Source organism: Polypterus senegalus, chromosome 8, assembly GCF_016835505.1.
Source record: "Polypterus senegalus isolate Bchr_013 chromosome 8, ASM1683550v1, whole genome shotgun sequence".
NCBI classification, from domain to species: domain Eukaryota; kingdom Metazoa; phylum Chordata; class Cladistia; order Polypteriformes; family Polypteridae; genus Polypterus; species Polypterus senegalus.
Window position 1 is genome coordinate 154,084,793 of NC_053161.1, and position 16,538 is coordinate 154,101,330.

Sequence of the window (16,538 nt, forward strand, 5' to 3'; positions counted from 1 at the left end):
ATATTGGTTCCTCTTCATTAAGAAACGTGACACATACTCAGGGTCACCAACATAGATAGATAGATAGATAGATAGATAGATAGATAGATAGATAGATAGATAGATAGATAGATAGATAGATAGATAGATAGATAGATAGATAGATAGATAGATAGATAGATAGATAGATAGATAGATAGATAGATAGATAGATAGATAGATAGATAGAGGAGCCACAGGGCTTTCCAGAAACAATGACTCCATACTTTTGCATGGTGGAGTCCTTGCTAACAACTGAGCCACAGGGCTTTCCAGACACAATGCATCCATACTTCTGCAATGTGAAACCCTCGAGGTAAAGCCGCTCACCCAGCATTATAAAAGAGATCAATTTGGGAGGCAGGGTCTTGTGATTCTATATAGCGCCTTTCAGAGCAGACACCATTCCCAGATGCTTTACAAGTACAGCCCAGTGCTCTATGAATGGAGTCGCTTGTAGAGTCAGGGAGTGACCATAAGCCAGTCATTCTGCACAGTTCTTGTTATTCTATTATTGAAGGCTGAAGAGTTCATTTAATGACATCATAGGCACAGCCATCAGCTGTGTGTCAGTTTGCGGAGAGAGTGTTGACCTCGTCAAGAGGTTTACTTATATTGACAGTGACAGCCATGTCTCTGGTGACTCTTCCAATGACATCAGTAGACAAATTGAGAGAGCATGATGGGACATGAGGTCACTGGAAAGAGGTGTGTGGCATTCCCGATATCTATGCAAAAGGACGAAGGTCCAAGTCTTTAGAGATCTTGTGCTCCCTGTCTTGCTATATGGTTGTGAGACATGGACGCTATCCAGTGACCTGAAATGAAGACTGAACTCCTTTGGTGCTGTGTCTCTTCGGAAAATCCTTGGGTACTGCTGGTGTGACTTTGTGCAGCGTTTCTCAACCTTTAAGTATTTGCGACCCGAGTTTTCATAACAGTTTTAATCAGCCCCCCCCTAACATTTTTTTGAAATGTAGATGCATATTTTATTATACCTACTTAACTTTTATCTACATTTATCTAACTCTATATTTATTGTTCTAGTATCAGAATGTAGTTTAAGTTAATTTGTTTTGGTTTCAACAGATGTTTTTTTCATATTTTTTCTTTTTGCGGCCCCCTTTTTGTTACTTCGCCCCCCGGGGTGCCCACCACAGGTTGAGAACCACTGACTTTGTGTCAAATGAGCAGTTGCTCACAGAATCCCAAATGAGGCACATCACCTGTATTGTGAGGAAGCGTCAGTTACGACACTATGGCCACGTGGCAAGATTGCCCGAGGGTGATCCAACTTGCAGGATCCTTATTATTGAAGACCCAAGTGGCTAGACCAGGCCAAGGGGGCGCCCACGTAACACCTGGCTGTGGCAGATAGAGGGTAATTTCTGGGGGTGTTGGACTGGACCGCATGTCTGCCTGGGGGTTGCAAACTGGGATCCCAAGCTGTTTCATCATACATGCTGTACCAGTGCATGCTCCCTAACCTGACCTGACCTGAAAGTTTAACAGCTTTAACACCCTGCTCCTAAAATTGACTTTTTAAATCACAAACTGTTTATATAGTGCCTTTTTATATTGTTAATTTGACAATTACAGTTGAAGTGTCTCCTTTAAAAACACATTAGGAGTCAGTAGTGCAGTTAATCCTGTGATCTAATGGTTTTATATAATTATTTATTATAATGAACATATCTGAAAATGCTTTAGAGATGCTTCCATATTCTTACATTTTCAGCCCTGACAGTTAACAACAACATTTATTTATATAAAATCATTCAATGGAAAATATAATTCAAGGTGCTTATACATGGAAGTAAATGAAAGCAAAGGAAAACAATAATCAAATAAACGAATTATACTCAAGGTCAGATGGTCAGTAGAGAGAAAGTCCAGTGAAGAAAAACCTCTGGGTTTCCATGACCACCCAGTCATTCTGGGCATTCTACTGTATATCTAAGAAACAAAAAAAAGAAAAGAATCTACATAGCTGGGATAAAGTACAATGTGCTTTGAGGCGATCTGACCTAAACGGAGCATTTAAAGTGAGAAGAGTAATGGACCTAGAACTGATCTCTGTGGGGCGCCATATTCAATGTTGTATGTTTCTGATACACAGTCATCAAGATTTAGCAAGACACATTCAAACCAGTATAAAGCTACTGTGACCAGTAGGGGTGTTGCAGCACCTCAAACCCCAGTCACAACCAACACAACACAAGTCCCAGTCTAATAAAAAAGGTTTATTTTCACAGTGTCCTTTTGAAAAGGCTTCAACACTGACAAAGACAGAATTCTTTAGCTCACTCTCTTTCTTTCTTCTCCTCCACACCTCCCAGGCGAGCTTTGTCCATCTTCCATACCCGACTCCTATTCACCTGAATGAGATAAGCAGCTGGCTTCTTTTATGCTGAGCCTGGGAGTACTTCTGGTGCTAAGGCATAGTCTTTTGAAAATACTTCCAGCTAAAATGAAAGCCCGACGACGTTTTGATCCTTGCAGTACCCGCAGAAGAACCCGACAGGGCTGCCCAATGGGACTACAGTTCCCAGCATGCCTTGAGGGTGTCCATACAGGGAGCATCACCCAGGGATGCTGCCATCTAATGTATCGGGGAGGATGTAGGTCTGACAGGTTCTCTCCCACTGTCCTTCAGTCATACTGGCCTCCAGAATGGGTATCGTTCCTTGATCCAAACCTGACGTAACACCAGCATACACACTTCCACATTGGTATCTTGTGCCTGTCTTCAGGCTTCCTGTCCAGGTAGGGAACCTTGCCTCATCCCAGCTTGGTCGCTCACCTATCACACTACATTAGATAGGCCCACCCAAGACTATTACTGAGAGTCTTGTGGTCTAATGCAGTGTTTCTGAAATTATAGGTTGGGATCCAAATTGAGTCACAAACATAACTATGATGGGTCACCACATGAGTGTGTAGTAAAATTAGCCAAATTCATCCATCGCAAATTCTGAGGCAAGTGAAACACTGCCCTCTATTTAATATATCACCATGTACCAAACTACAGCTCCATCGACGCATCATGGAGGGCGTTCATTTCAATGGACTGAAAATTAAAAAAAATATTCCAAGTCAACAAGTGAAACAATCAAAATGTGATGACTGACAAGCAAAGATGTGTATAAGACAGGGGGAGAAGGAAGGGGGAGGCAGACGAGCCTGTGAAGTGAAGGGACAGCAGCCCTAAGTTGAAATGTCAAAGTAGAACACTTTTCAAGAGGTTAAGTTATGTTACAGTTTTAGGGATCATTCAGCTAGTTTTTATTAAGTTTATTGAGCAGTTAAAGAAACTGGGGTATTTTGAACTGTTTGAACTACTATTGTATTGTCATCTATCTATCTATCTATCTATCTATCTATCTATCTATCTATCTATCTATCTATCTATCTATCAATGAAGCTCATTTGAACAAAGTTATTAAAAATATGTTATTTAAGAGAAAGTAAACAAACTGCATTCATTTTTTAACTACTTTATTCCTTATCTGGTGCCACAAATCAAGCAGGTTGAGTGATCATTCACGCTGTCTTTTTAAAAAATCTTCATATCCTTGCACCACACCCTAAAAGTTAACTTCTCTCAGCTTTACTAAAGCTTACACCAAGTGTTTACATATGTTTCAAAGGAGACAAAACTTTTACCAGTTATTATATGGCCTTTGTTAGTTGTCTATTTATGGCTTTGATATTATTATGAAAATACTTCTCTTGGTGGGTCCTAGTAGGCTATGTATTTTCTTATTTGGCTCCTCAGATTAAAAAGTTTAAAGGCCGCCAGTCTTACGTATGAAGTACTTCACTCAGATCCGGGAGAATAATCAATCCATATTTGTATCAATGTTAACCATAAATCATTAACTATATTAACTACACTTTCTGTGCTACAGTAAAATCTAAAGGTCTGGAGATGTTATTTGCTCAGGCTCACATAATAAAGTGCATACATATACATTGTTAAACTCGCTTAATCAGGTTCAGGGTCACATGGAGCTGCAGCCTATCTTCACTGCACTGGCTATTAAGAAAGAAAAAAAAAAAACACTGGATGGGGTGGGGTGATCTATCCACTGCAGGACCCACTTGTGCACACACACAGACATACACACAAAACACACCCTGATGAATAGCATGTCTTTGGGAGCAAAACACACACAGACAAACTCCATGGGCGATAACCAAGAGTAGAATCTGAACGAAGGGCACTGGATCAGTGAGGCAGTAGCACTTGCCTAGATGTTTTCTTTAGTGACTTACCATACCGATCAATATCACAAACATATTAATGGGCATAGCCACGCCAAAGGGTGAGTACAGGCATATAAAGTTGGTCACACAGCCATTCAATACAATACAATACAATCTCAATACATCAATAAACTTACACATGTACGTGATTTGATACGCTCCGCAACTTGACTGGTTTAAATGGCATCTTCCCATAGTGAATATATCCCAATATGCTTTGCAGATGCTTACAGTCTGAGCGCTAGCAGGTAAAATGACTCAGTCAGGATCGCACAAGTCCGTAATGCTTTGCAATCCAATGCTTAACCTAACTGTTGTATAGATGGCCTTAATTTTCTGTTCGCTTTGACTGCTATTATTTTGAGAATTAAAATGTACATACTGCACTTTAATCTTGTCTCTTTATTTGGTATGTCTTGTCTTAAACCGGTTTATTAAAGTCCATTACTCCAATACCGGAAAAACTGCCACAGTCTTAAATAATAACCACTACGGGGACAGTGCTGATCCTATCGCACATCTTTGATTAGAATTCATGACGGAAAGCAATGCACTTTTGTAAGCTTAAAGAGCTTATAGATAAGAGAAGCCTGTCGTTGCTACGTGTCGTTTGTTTTACACGCTTCTGAAGATGGCGCAACTGTCTTTGACCACCAGATGGCGCTGTGCTCTTGAATTCGTGATTGGCTGTTGGCCACCTCGGAGAACACTTTAATGTTACCAATGTCCCCTTTAATTTCAGTAGACACCCGTAACTGTTGATTTAATGATTTATTTTGGTTAATATGTCAAACATGTCCCAGACTAATAATTTGTCATTTTCTAATCAGTTTTTCACAGGTTTATTCAGCAACTTTCTTCTTCTGCTGCTGCTCACGGTCGCCGTCGTGGTGTTAAGACCTCAGGTAAGAATTGTCCTTCACCTCGAGTGGCTTGCTGTCGCCTCACTGCTCCTATTGGGATCTTGATTCAGCCCTTTTTGTTGCTGTCACGTAAATTCTTCTTCTAATAATATTACATATAGAGAAATATTTCAAACAAAATACGAAAATGAAGTACCGTGAAATGTTGCAAAAGTGGCAACATGAAATGTGACTATAAGTAATTAAACATGTCATGAAATATATTTACTGTTGCTTATTCCTTTATGTATTTATTTATATCAGTGAAACCGCAAGCAACATGAACAATCACCTTCACTCGTCAAAGTTAAGCGGGCGGGCTCTAGCGAGTACTATGCTTTGATTGATGCAATCGTCGGCAGAGTGGGCATAAACCCATGGTGTTCCAATACCACTTTTACAGCAAACACTTCAGATACAAACTCTTAATGATTCTTAGTTTCTTGAATCAAAGTTGCCGCTTCGCGCAGTCAGTCTGGGAAGCTTTTTCTTGCCCTTGTATCCAACGCGCACAGTCATAACTCTGAGCATGCGCATGAGCCGCAGGATTCCTACGTTAAGGGTGATTCGCCAATCAAAAAATAGGACTCGCTGGAGTCCACCCTCTCACGTTTGAAGTATGAAAGCGACTGTTTTCATTTCATGTTATGTGCAGTGCCACTTACTGTAAATAAATAAATAAAATAGATTTTGTGACACATTTACAATACTCTCATTTCATGTTGCTATTATTTATCGTCACGTTTCACTGTACCTTTATTTATTTGCGCATTTATTTATTGAACTAATTTTGCCCGAAATATCTCTCTATCGCTATGGCTACAGCAAACCTTATGACTACTTTTGCCCTAATCTCAATGGATGCTCCTACCTTTTCCCTTTACGCCAATCAGTTTCCACGTCTGTCTCGTTCGGCTCTCCCTGGGGTACTTGCTGAAGCCTTGCAACGCAAGCATTCACAGCACGCCTTGCTGTCAGTTTCAGTCGTCCAGTGACGTCAGCGATTGGGGCTGGGCTGAGGCGCTTGCGCAATGATGCAGCTCCGCGGTACCTGCCTTACAACAGACTCTTGATTATTTCTACTCTTGTCAGAAAATGGATGGGCGCTCGAAGTGCTGTTTGTGGTAAGGCAACGTGCTCAAGAAATTGGATACATGACGAGGTCCTTTATCTTCTGCCTTCTGTTCACAGATTTTAATTAGGATCAATCAAAATACTGACATGGTATAGTATAATAAGGAGCGTGGGACAATCTAAGGAAACAAAGTGGCTGCATTGAGAAAATGTAGTGGCATCCATAGCCTGAAATCAGTAATATTCATCCATCCATCCATCCATCCATTATCCAACCAGCTACATCCTAACTACAAGGTCACGGGGGTCTGCTGGAGCTAATCCCAGCCAGCACAGGGCACAAGGCAGGAAACAAACCCCGGGCAGGGCGCCAGCCCACCACAGTCAGTAATATCATATTACTTTAAGATTGTTCCTGCCTTACGCCACATGATGGCTGGGATAGACTCCAGCCACCCCCTTGACACTAGTCTGAATTATGAGGGTTAGAAAATGACATGATGTGACCTTATATAGCGCCTATTGTCTAAGCTGGCTGGTGTCAAAACTTTTGCAGGGAACTATGACTGTATTTTGGAGTTTGGGGTTAGTTTCAGTCATTATCTTTTATTGTCTATTTTCCTTTTGCCACTGTAAATGTCTAATTTGATGCATTATGAATGATTTGAGCCAACAATGCTATATCATTTTAGTTATTTCATATTATAGGTTTGATTTTCCCTTTGTTTTGCAATATTTAAAAAGATATACAAGTTTTTTTTTTATAATGCTGTTAAGATGGCCCTGGTTACCATTGGTCACGTCAGAGAAATGTGCTGGCCATGGTTTAATTTTTTTTTTTTTTGCTTATGAAAAGGTGTTCTACACCTTTGATTGACTATTGATTATATTGTAATTCAATGATAGTCTTAACCTTAATTTACTGTCTGAGCCCCCTGCCCCATGTGCATAATGCACAAAGCTTTCACTACTGACATCTACAGTATGTGACCCCCCAGTGGTCTCACTTTTCATTCATTGATCAGAAATAAAGAAACATTTCTTTGCATACCTTGCAGTGGTGATGACTGCTGAAAGATACTATACTTAAAATAGAGTAGTTCATTGAAACTGTGGGGGCACAGTATGCCAGTATAGTCATACAAACTTACTTTTTAATATTCTGTAGGCCTGGCATCTTAACCCATGGGTTTAGCCTTGTGACTGAGGAAGCTTGGATAGGTTTTCACATCTATCTATCTATCTACAGTGGTGTGAAAAACTATTTGCCCCCTTCCTGATTTCTTATTCTTTTACATGTTTGTCACACAAAATGTTTCTGATCATCAAACACATTGAACCATTAGTCAAATATAACACAAGTAAACACAAAATGCAGTTTTTAAATGATGGTTTTTATTATTTAGGGGGAAACAAAATCCAAACCTACATGGCCCTGTGTGAAAAAGTAATTGCCCCCTTGTTCAAAAATAACCTAACTGTGGTGTATCACAGCTGAGTTCAATTTCCGTAGCCACCCCCAGGCCTGATTACTGCCACACCTGTTTCAATCAAGAAATCACTTAAATAGGAGCTGCCTGACACAGAGAAGTAGACCAAAAGCACCTCAAAAGCTAGACATCATGCCAAGATCCAAAGAAATTCAGGAACAAATGAGAACAGAAGTAATTGAGATCTATCAGTCTGGTAAAGGTTATAAAGCCATTTCTAAAGCTTTGGGACTCCAGCGAACCACAGTGAGAGCCATTATCCACAAATGGCAAAACATGGAACAGTGGTGAACCTTCCCAGGAGTGGCCGGCCGACCAAAATTACCCCAAGAGCGCAGAGACGACTCATCCGAGAGGTCACAAAAGACCCCAGGACAACGTCTAAAGAACTGCAGGCCTCACTTGCCTCAATTAAGGTCAGTGTTCACGACTCCACCATAAGAAAGAGACTGGGCAAAAACGGCCTGCATGGCAGATTTCCAAGACGCAAACCACTGTTAAGCAAAAGAACATTAGGGCTCGTCTCAATTTTGCTAAGAAACATCTCAATGATTGCCAAGACTTTTGGGAAAATACCTTGTGGACTGATGAGACAAAAGTTGAACTTTTTGGAAGGCAAATGTCCCGTTACATCTGGCGTAAAAGGAACACAACATTTCAGAAAAAGAACATCATACCAACAGTAAAATATGGTGGTGGTAGTGTGATGGTCTGGGGTTGTTTTGCTGCTTCAGGACCTGGAAGGCTTGCTGTGATAGATGGAACCATGAATTCTACTGTCTACCAAAAAATCCTGAAGGAGAATGTCCGGCCATCTGTTCGTCAACTCAAGCTGAAGCGATCTTGGGTGCTGCAACAGGACAATGACCCAAAACACACCAGCAAATCCACCTCTGAATGGCTGAAGAAAACAAAATGAAGACTTTGGAGTGGCCTAGTCAAAGTCCTGACCTGAATCCAATTGAGATGCTATGGCATGACCTTAAAAAGGCGGTTCATGCTAGAAAACCCTCAAATAAAGCTGAATTACAACAATTCTGCAAAGATGAGTGGGCCAAAATTCCTCCAGAGCGCTGTAAAAGACTCATTGCAAGTTATCACAAACGCTTGATTGCAGTTATTGCTGCTAAGGGTGGCCCAACCAGTTATTAGGTTCAGGGGGCAATTACTTTTTCACACAGGGCCATGTAGGTTTGGATTTTTTCTCCTAAATAATAAAACCATCATTTAAAACTGCATTTTGTGTTTACTTGTGTTATATTTGACTAATGGTTAAATGTGTTTGATGATCAGAAACATTTTGTGTGACAAACATGCAAAAGAATAAGAAATCAGGAAGGAGGCAAATAGTTTTTCACACCACTGTATCTAAAACAATTCACATAGTCAGTCCCTGGACTATTTTATATAGCACCTTTAATAACGTACAGCACAAGCTGATGCTCATGATTGTACTAAAAATGGTGGTGCAACAGAAGGCAGTCATCTTTTTAGCATGGCACCTCTGTGAGCACACACAGTCAATAAGTAACACAGGTGCTCTTTACTCTGCCTCTCTAGATTTTCAGCACTATCAGAGGTCAGTTTGGCAGCCATCTGTTACCTGATGAAGAGAACAGCGACTTTGCGGACATTGTGCAGAGTCAGGTATGGTCACGTCACTTTATTTTCCTTCTGTGTGGCCACAGTGTTTTAAATTCAGTAGAATGGAGGGAGGTTCCTTTTTAAATATTTGTCTTTTCTATTTTTTTTTTCCAACAGTTAAAATGCTGTGGTATGGACAATGGTTATAAAGACTGGGGAGAGTCAATTCCAGTTTCTTGCAGATGTCCCGTGATAAACGATCCCTCGCAGTGCATCAGTGTGGGATACCAGTCAGTGTACAAACAGGTGGGTCATGTGACTGAGGCTTACATTTGGAGTGTTTGTCAAGTTCATCTGAAGTTAGTGCTGGATCCTACGGAAGCTTATTAGGGCCACGGGTGAAAAAAAAAATACGGACACAGTAAAGAAAAAAAAAAAACCTAAATGTCGACATGTTGACTTTATTCTCGACATTTCCACTTTATTCTCGCCATTTATGTCGAGATTAAAGTCGACATTTACACTTTATTCTATTGTTCATTTTGTCAGTAGAATGTCGCAAACTAAACATCTTAAAATGAATGTTCAATTTACTAGATTTTCTCAAACCCCTTCATTAATTAATGTAGCACATTAAATGCTTTATATTAAGTGTTCCCCGACCCAGTTTTTAATCTCTATGCGTTTCTTCAACTGACTTCCTCTTGCACTGTGAGGCGCAGACAGCGATCGCCGCACATTGACTTCATGATATTCTGCTCTAAGAAAATTCAGAATACTAAGATAAATACGTGATATCTTCTTCACGATGAAATGCATTGAAGCATGTATTAAACATGGGTGGCGGGGGGCACGGTGGCGTGGCTGTGGTGCTGCTCCCTTGCATTAAGGGGTCCCCAGTTGTACGTTCAGTGTAGAGAACTTTATGGCGGGTGTGACGAGGCTCCAAAAAACTGGATATATGAATGGGTATCGCACTGGTTTAACTGGAATATATGGGTTCGTGATGTGGTGGTCGGAGACACGAACACAGAATTCAATGGATGTTCTTCTGAGCGGGCTTTCTTTATTACATGCGCGCTGTCTCTATCTGACGTACTAAACCTCCAGTTCCAATCCATGTTTTTTCTTTCTGCACATAACCAATCACCACACGATAAACGTCTTTGTGAAATTAGAACAAGTTATAAACCTAGACCACGGAGTGTTCAGAACTTAAAATGTATTAAAGCATATGGGGGCACGGTGGCGTGGTGGTTGCACTGCTGCTTCGCAGCAAGGGGGTCCCGGGTGTTCCCTGCCTTGAGTTTGCATGGTTTTCTGGTGGTTCTACTCGGCGTGTTTCAGTTTCCTTTCAAAGACATGTAGGATGTGGGGTTTTGTTATGTATTATTGACCCTGCTACTTTATGTGTTGCACGTATTCACCCTGCGATGTGTTGGCGTCTCATTCAGGATTTACTCCTGCCTCGCACAAGATGCTTGCTGGGATGGGCGCAACCCTGAATGGATGGCATAATTAAACATGTATAATAAAGATTTTTTTTTTAATTTCTGAAAACTCCATTCCAGCAAGCACCGTGCCCCCACATGCTTTAATAATTTAAAGTTCTGAACACTCCGTGGTCTAAGTTTATAACTAGTTTTAATTTCACAAAGACGTTTATCTTGTGGTGATTGGTTATGTGCAGAAAGAAAAAGCAAGGATAGAAACTGGAGGTTTAGTACGTCAGATAGAGACAGCACGCATGCAATAAAGAAAGCCCGCTCAGAAGAACATCCATTTAATCCTGTGTTCGTGTCTCCGACCCACCAAGCCCAATATTTACACAATATTTAAGTTAAACCTGTGCGATACCCATTCATATATCCAGTTTTTGGGACTTTGCACTACACTGAACATACAACTGGGGACCCCTTAATGCAAGGGAGCAGCTCTATAGCCACGCCACCGTGCCCAACCCCGCCACCCATGTTTAATACATGCTTTAATGCATTTCATCGTGAAGAAGATATCACGTATTTATCTTAGTATTCTGAATGTTCTTAGAGCAGAATATCATGAAGTCAATGTGCGGCGATCGATGTCTGCGCCTGTCAATGCAAGAGGAAGTCAGTTGAAGAAGCGCATAGAGATTAAAAACTGGGTCGGGGAACACTTAATATAAAGCATTTAATGTGCTACATTAATTAATGGCGGGGTTTGAGAAAATCTAGTAAATTAAACATTCATTTTAAGATGTTTAGTTTGCGGCATTCTACTGACAAAATAAACAATAGAATAAAGTGTAAATGTCGACTTTAATCTCGACATAAATGGCGAGAATAAAGTGGAAATGTCGAGAATAAAGTCAACATGTCGACTTTAATCTCGACATTTAGATTTTTTTTTCTTCGCTGTGTCCGTATTTTTTTTTTTTTCACCGAGGCCCTAATACGCTTCCGTAGGATCCACTATCATTGTCGGGCAAATTTTCTAGGGGCGCCGCGAAAACATTTGTAAAATATTTAAAATTGCTAGTGTTTTTGAACTTTTGGTTAATTAAAAAGATAATGTTTTAAAAATATATTTTATGTTGGAAAAACAGATAACGGTTAATCAGATTGTTAAATAAATGTATTTATTTTGAATGCAAGTAAAATTTTTCGCTGTTCACCATTCATCATAATATCAACACCAGCGGAGTCAAAAACACATCTCGTGAGACTTAAAAAATCTCGTTGTTAGAAGATCTCGCTCACTGTACGGATAGAAGAAGGCGGAGCAAATATAGAACGCAAAAATACGAACGCTACATTTCGGCTGTTGCCGACGAGAGAGTATCGCTTTAGCTGCAGCTCTCACCACTTATTATTGGTATTAGTATTACTATGGAAAAATTAACCTTATTTTCGCTCTGAAACCGCTGACCAACACAGTAAACTTTGTAAACTCAGTGACCTTTTCCAGTTCTTTGTGGTGAAAAACATTTTGTTGTGACGCAAGCATTCGATACTTTCTTGTAATTTAATTCTCAACGATTATCACTCGCTTTTTATTTACGGTAGTTTTATTTAAACTTTATCAAGAAAAATTCATACATAGTTTATTCTCGTCACGACTTTATTTATGGGCAGTCCCTCAGGTGCGCCGCGAAAGAACATTTTTGGACTTAGTGCGCCGCAACTCGAAAAAAGTTGCCTTTCACGCCACTATATACTCGTTGTTATCTTAATTTATATAGTGCCTTTCATGAGAAAGCCTCTCAATCAATGAACATTTTCGTCACAGAATGTATCTTAAAATTCAAGAAAGTTTCTTCTGGTAGCCTTGTAAGACACACTGGTGTGCAAGGCACTATATACAACACTTACTAACTGATTGATGTGCAGTCTGATAAAGGGTCACACAGGGAGGCAGAAGTGAGATTTGCACCTACAACTTAGTGGGCAGCTTGATGGTACCCTGTTGTGTATATGTGTGTGTTGGCATGTCCTCGTGTGAGCGTCAGTGTGTGCACAAGTCCACTTGTGTGAGAATGTGTGTGTGTCTGGACTTGTTTATAAGGGTGGTGGGTGTCTACATGACGTATGTTATGCACAGGACCTGGGAATGGAGATTAGGAGCCAAGAGAGAGCAGGATGGGGCCTAATGGAAGAGACATTTGTGGTCCTAGGCGTGCCTGGATATCCAAGGGTTGTTTAGTTTTGGATGCTGAACTTTCATTCTGTTCAGACCTCCTATAAAACTGAGCCCGTGTGTCCTGATTGTCATTGTGTCTTTGGTCTCCTCATGACGGTGCATAGAATATTCATTTTTTTCCACAAAAAGAAAGTGAGCCTATAGTAGCCAAAGGACCCACTTGAAAGTGATGTCAGTAATAGCGTGCAGCTAAGTAACTAAAAGATTGGACGTCAGACCACAAGGATGCTGACTGGATTCCCATCCATGTCTCTCAACCTGTGGGGCAAGTACCAAAAAAGGGGGCGTGAAGATGTGAAAAAAAAGAAAACAAGAATCGAAAATATGAAAAATACATCTATTGGAACCAAAGCAAATTAACTTAAATTACATTCTGATACTAGAAAAATAAATATAGAGTTAGATAAATGTCGATAAAAGTTAAGTAGGTATAATAAAACTTGTAGCGGTGTATCGGCAGCAAAAAATATAGGAATACATTTTATTAGGGTTTCAAAAAAACGTTAGGGGGCGCAATTAAAACTGTGATGAAAACTCGGGTCGCAGATACTTAAAGGTTGAGAAACACTGGATTACTGTCACCTTTCTGTAGTCCAAACCTAAACAGTCCATCGAAACAGCCACCCTGAATCTTATCAATTGGGCTGACGTTCAAGTGATGAAAGCACCCATCCATAATAGTTTATTTATTTGAAATTGATGTCAATCTCCTTGCTAAACTCAATTCTTTGTGGCAGCAGAACACATTTTTCTATTTTGACCTCCATTTTAAGCCTGCTAGGCTTTAGTCTCACCATCGGTGCACGTCTTTGATCATTTCTTTAGATTTCAAGGTCCCTTTGATGCCACTGTGTGAGAACTTGTGATATAATTTGACAGCTTAGCTACCATCTAAACACGTGAGCTTCATGGACTGAATGGTTTCCTCTCATTTGTCAAATTTATCTTCTCATGTACTTATTACACAGGCACTCGTAGCTGTTGTCTTTGGGCAATATTGAGTGAATAGACGTCTGACGGGTTCTAAACAAAGAATAACGGGGGCTTGACTGACAAGCTTCTTGGCTGATTGCACAGCTTCAGCTTCTGCCCTGCACTTACAGATTGTGCTGGAAATAAATTACAAGAAACAATACAGTGGATTGCAAAAGTATTCGGGCCCCCTTGAACTTTTCCACATTTTGTCACATTACAGCCACAAACATGAATCAATTTAATTGGAATTCCACGTGAAAGACCAATACAAAGTGGTGTACACTTGAGAAGTGGAACGAAAATCATACATGAGTCCAAACTTTTTTTACAAATAAATAACTGCAAAGTGGGGTGTGCGTAATTATTCAGCCCCCTGAGTCAATACTTTGTAGAACCACCTTTTGCTGCAATTATAGCTGCCAGTCTTTTAGGGTATGTCTCTACCAGCTTTGAACATCTAGAGACTGAAATCCTTGCCCATTTTTCTTTGCAAAACAGCTCCAGCTCAGTCAGATTAGATGGACAGCGTTTGTGAACAGCAGTTGTCAGATCTTGCCACAGATTCTCGATTGGATTTAGATCTGGACTTTGACTGAGCCATTCTAACACATGGATATGTTTTGTTTTAAACCATTCCATTGTTGCCCTTGCTTTATGTTTAGGGTCGTTGTCCTGCTGGAAGGTGAACCTCCACCCCAGTCTCAAGTCTTTTGCAGACTCCAAGAGGTTTTCTTCCAAGATTGCCCTGTATTTGGCTCCATCCATCTTCCCATCAACTCTGACCAGCTTCCCTGTCCCTGCTGAAGAGAAGCACCCCCAGAGCATGATGCTGCCACCACCATATTTGACAGTGGGGATGGTGTGTTCAGAGTGATGTGCAGTGTTAGTTTTCCGCCACACATAGCGTTTTGCATTTTGGCCAAAAAGTTCCATTTTGGTCTCATCTGACCAGAGCACCTTCTTCCACATGTTTGCTGTGTCCCCCACATGGCTTGTGGCAAACGGCAAACGGGACTTCTTATGGTTTTCTGTTAACAATGGCTTTCTTCTTGCCACTCTTCCATAAAGGCCAACTTTGTGCAGTGCACGACTAATAGTTGTCCTATGGACAGATTCCCCCACCTGAGCTGTGGATCTCTGCAGCTCATCCAGAGTCACTATGGGCCTCTTGGCTGCATTTCTGATCAGCGCTCTCCTTGTTCGCCTGTGAGTTTAGGTGGACGGCCTTGTCTTGGTAGGTTTACAGTTGTGCCATACTCCTTCCATTTCTGAATGATCGCTTGAACAGTGCTCCGTGGGATGTTCAAGGCTTTAGAAGTCTTTTTGTAGCCTAAGCCTGCTTTAAATTTCTCAATAACTTTATCGCTGACCTGTCTGGTGTGTTCTTTGGACTTCATGGTGTTGTTGCTCCCAATATTCTCTTAGACAACCTCAGAGGCCGTCACAGAGCAGCTGTATTTGTACTGACATTAGATGACACACCGGTGCACTCTATTTAGTCATTAGCACTCATCAGGCAATGTCTATGGGCAACTGACGGCACTCAGACCAAAGGGGGCTGAATAATTACGCACACCCTACTTTGCAGTTATTTATTTGTAAAAAATGTTTGGAATCATGTATGATTTTCGTTCCACTTCTCAAGTGTACACCACTTTGTATTGGTCTTTCACGTGGAATTCCAATGAAATTGATTCATGTTTGTGGCTGTAATGTGACAAAATGTGGAAAAGTTCAAGGGGGCCAAATACTTTTGCTAGCCACTGTATGTTGCTTTGGCTTACAGTTAATGCACTTTACAGAAAGGCACTATATTAATACAAACCAATGCTAGATCATAGAATGAAATTACCAGTGTGCAGTCCAATGGGATTCTTGCTTGCATGCTTGGCACAGACTAATGGCGCTTGAACAACATCATTAAATCCAACATCAGGCCTTTCACACAAGAAACACAAATGCAGGTGTCCGTGCTAGTGGCTGATCAGTAGCCTTATGACCCGAGGATGAGAACTGTCCCTGAATCTAGTTGTGCAAATGCCGGTGGTCCTGCGCAGGGCGTCTGAGGCCTTTAATAGCGCGGTAAGGCAATGCGCTGCCTACAGTATGTCCTGCGCTAAAGGACGCTGAGCTCACCATCGTCTGTAGCACCTTGTGGTCCTCAGCTAAGCAGGTGCTGACTGTTATACTTGTGACCCATGTGTGACCCCCTCCACTCAAGCTGCCATTCTAAAGAGGGCTGCAGCACAATTTAGCCGTCACACCAGTGCAAATGGCCATTACATCATTTTTCATACATTCTCCATGTTTTATTACATTAAGGCCTCTCTGATCCCCCCTGGGTGTTTAGGTATACTGAGCTCTTCTAAAATTATTTATACATAAAGGGACAAATTACTGCAAACCCGTAACATTAATCAGTGCTCAGGGAGCTCGAATGGACTCTGCGGTGCATTAGAGGGAGCGCATTTCAGCATGAAGTCAAGGCCAAAATGAAGGGAAATGTCTCGGGGTGGTGGGACAAATCCAGACATAAATGGAAGAT

The 16,538-nt window shown here is 40.9% G+C and overlaps 1 protein-coding gene across 1 annotated transcript in view; it reads left to right on the plus strand.

Annotated features, from left to right (window-relative positions):
* LOC120533226 (tetraspanin-8-like) overlaps positions 1–16,538 on the plus strand; it is a 35,319-nt gene that overhangs the window by 15,498 nt on the left and 3,283 nt on the right. The window contains exons 4-6 of the mRNA XM_039760002.1: positions 5,118–5,192; positions 9,314–9,400; positions 9,515–9,643. Of these exons, the coding sequence (XP_039615936.1) occupies positions 5,118–5,192; positions 9,314–9,400; positions 9,515–9,643 (291 nt within the window). The remainder of the gene's footprint in view (positions 1–5,117; positions 5,193–9,313; positions 9,401–9,514; positions 9,644–16,538) is intronic.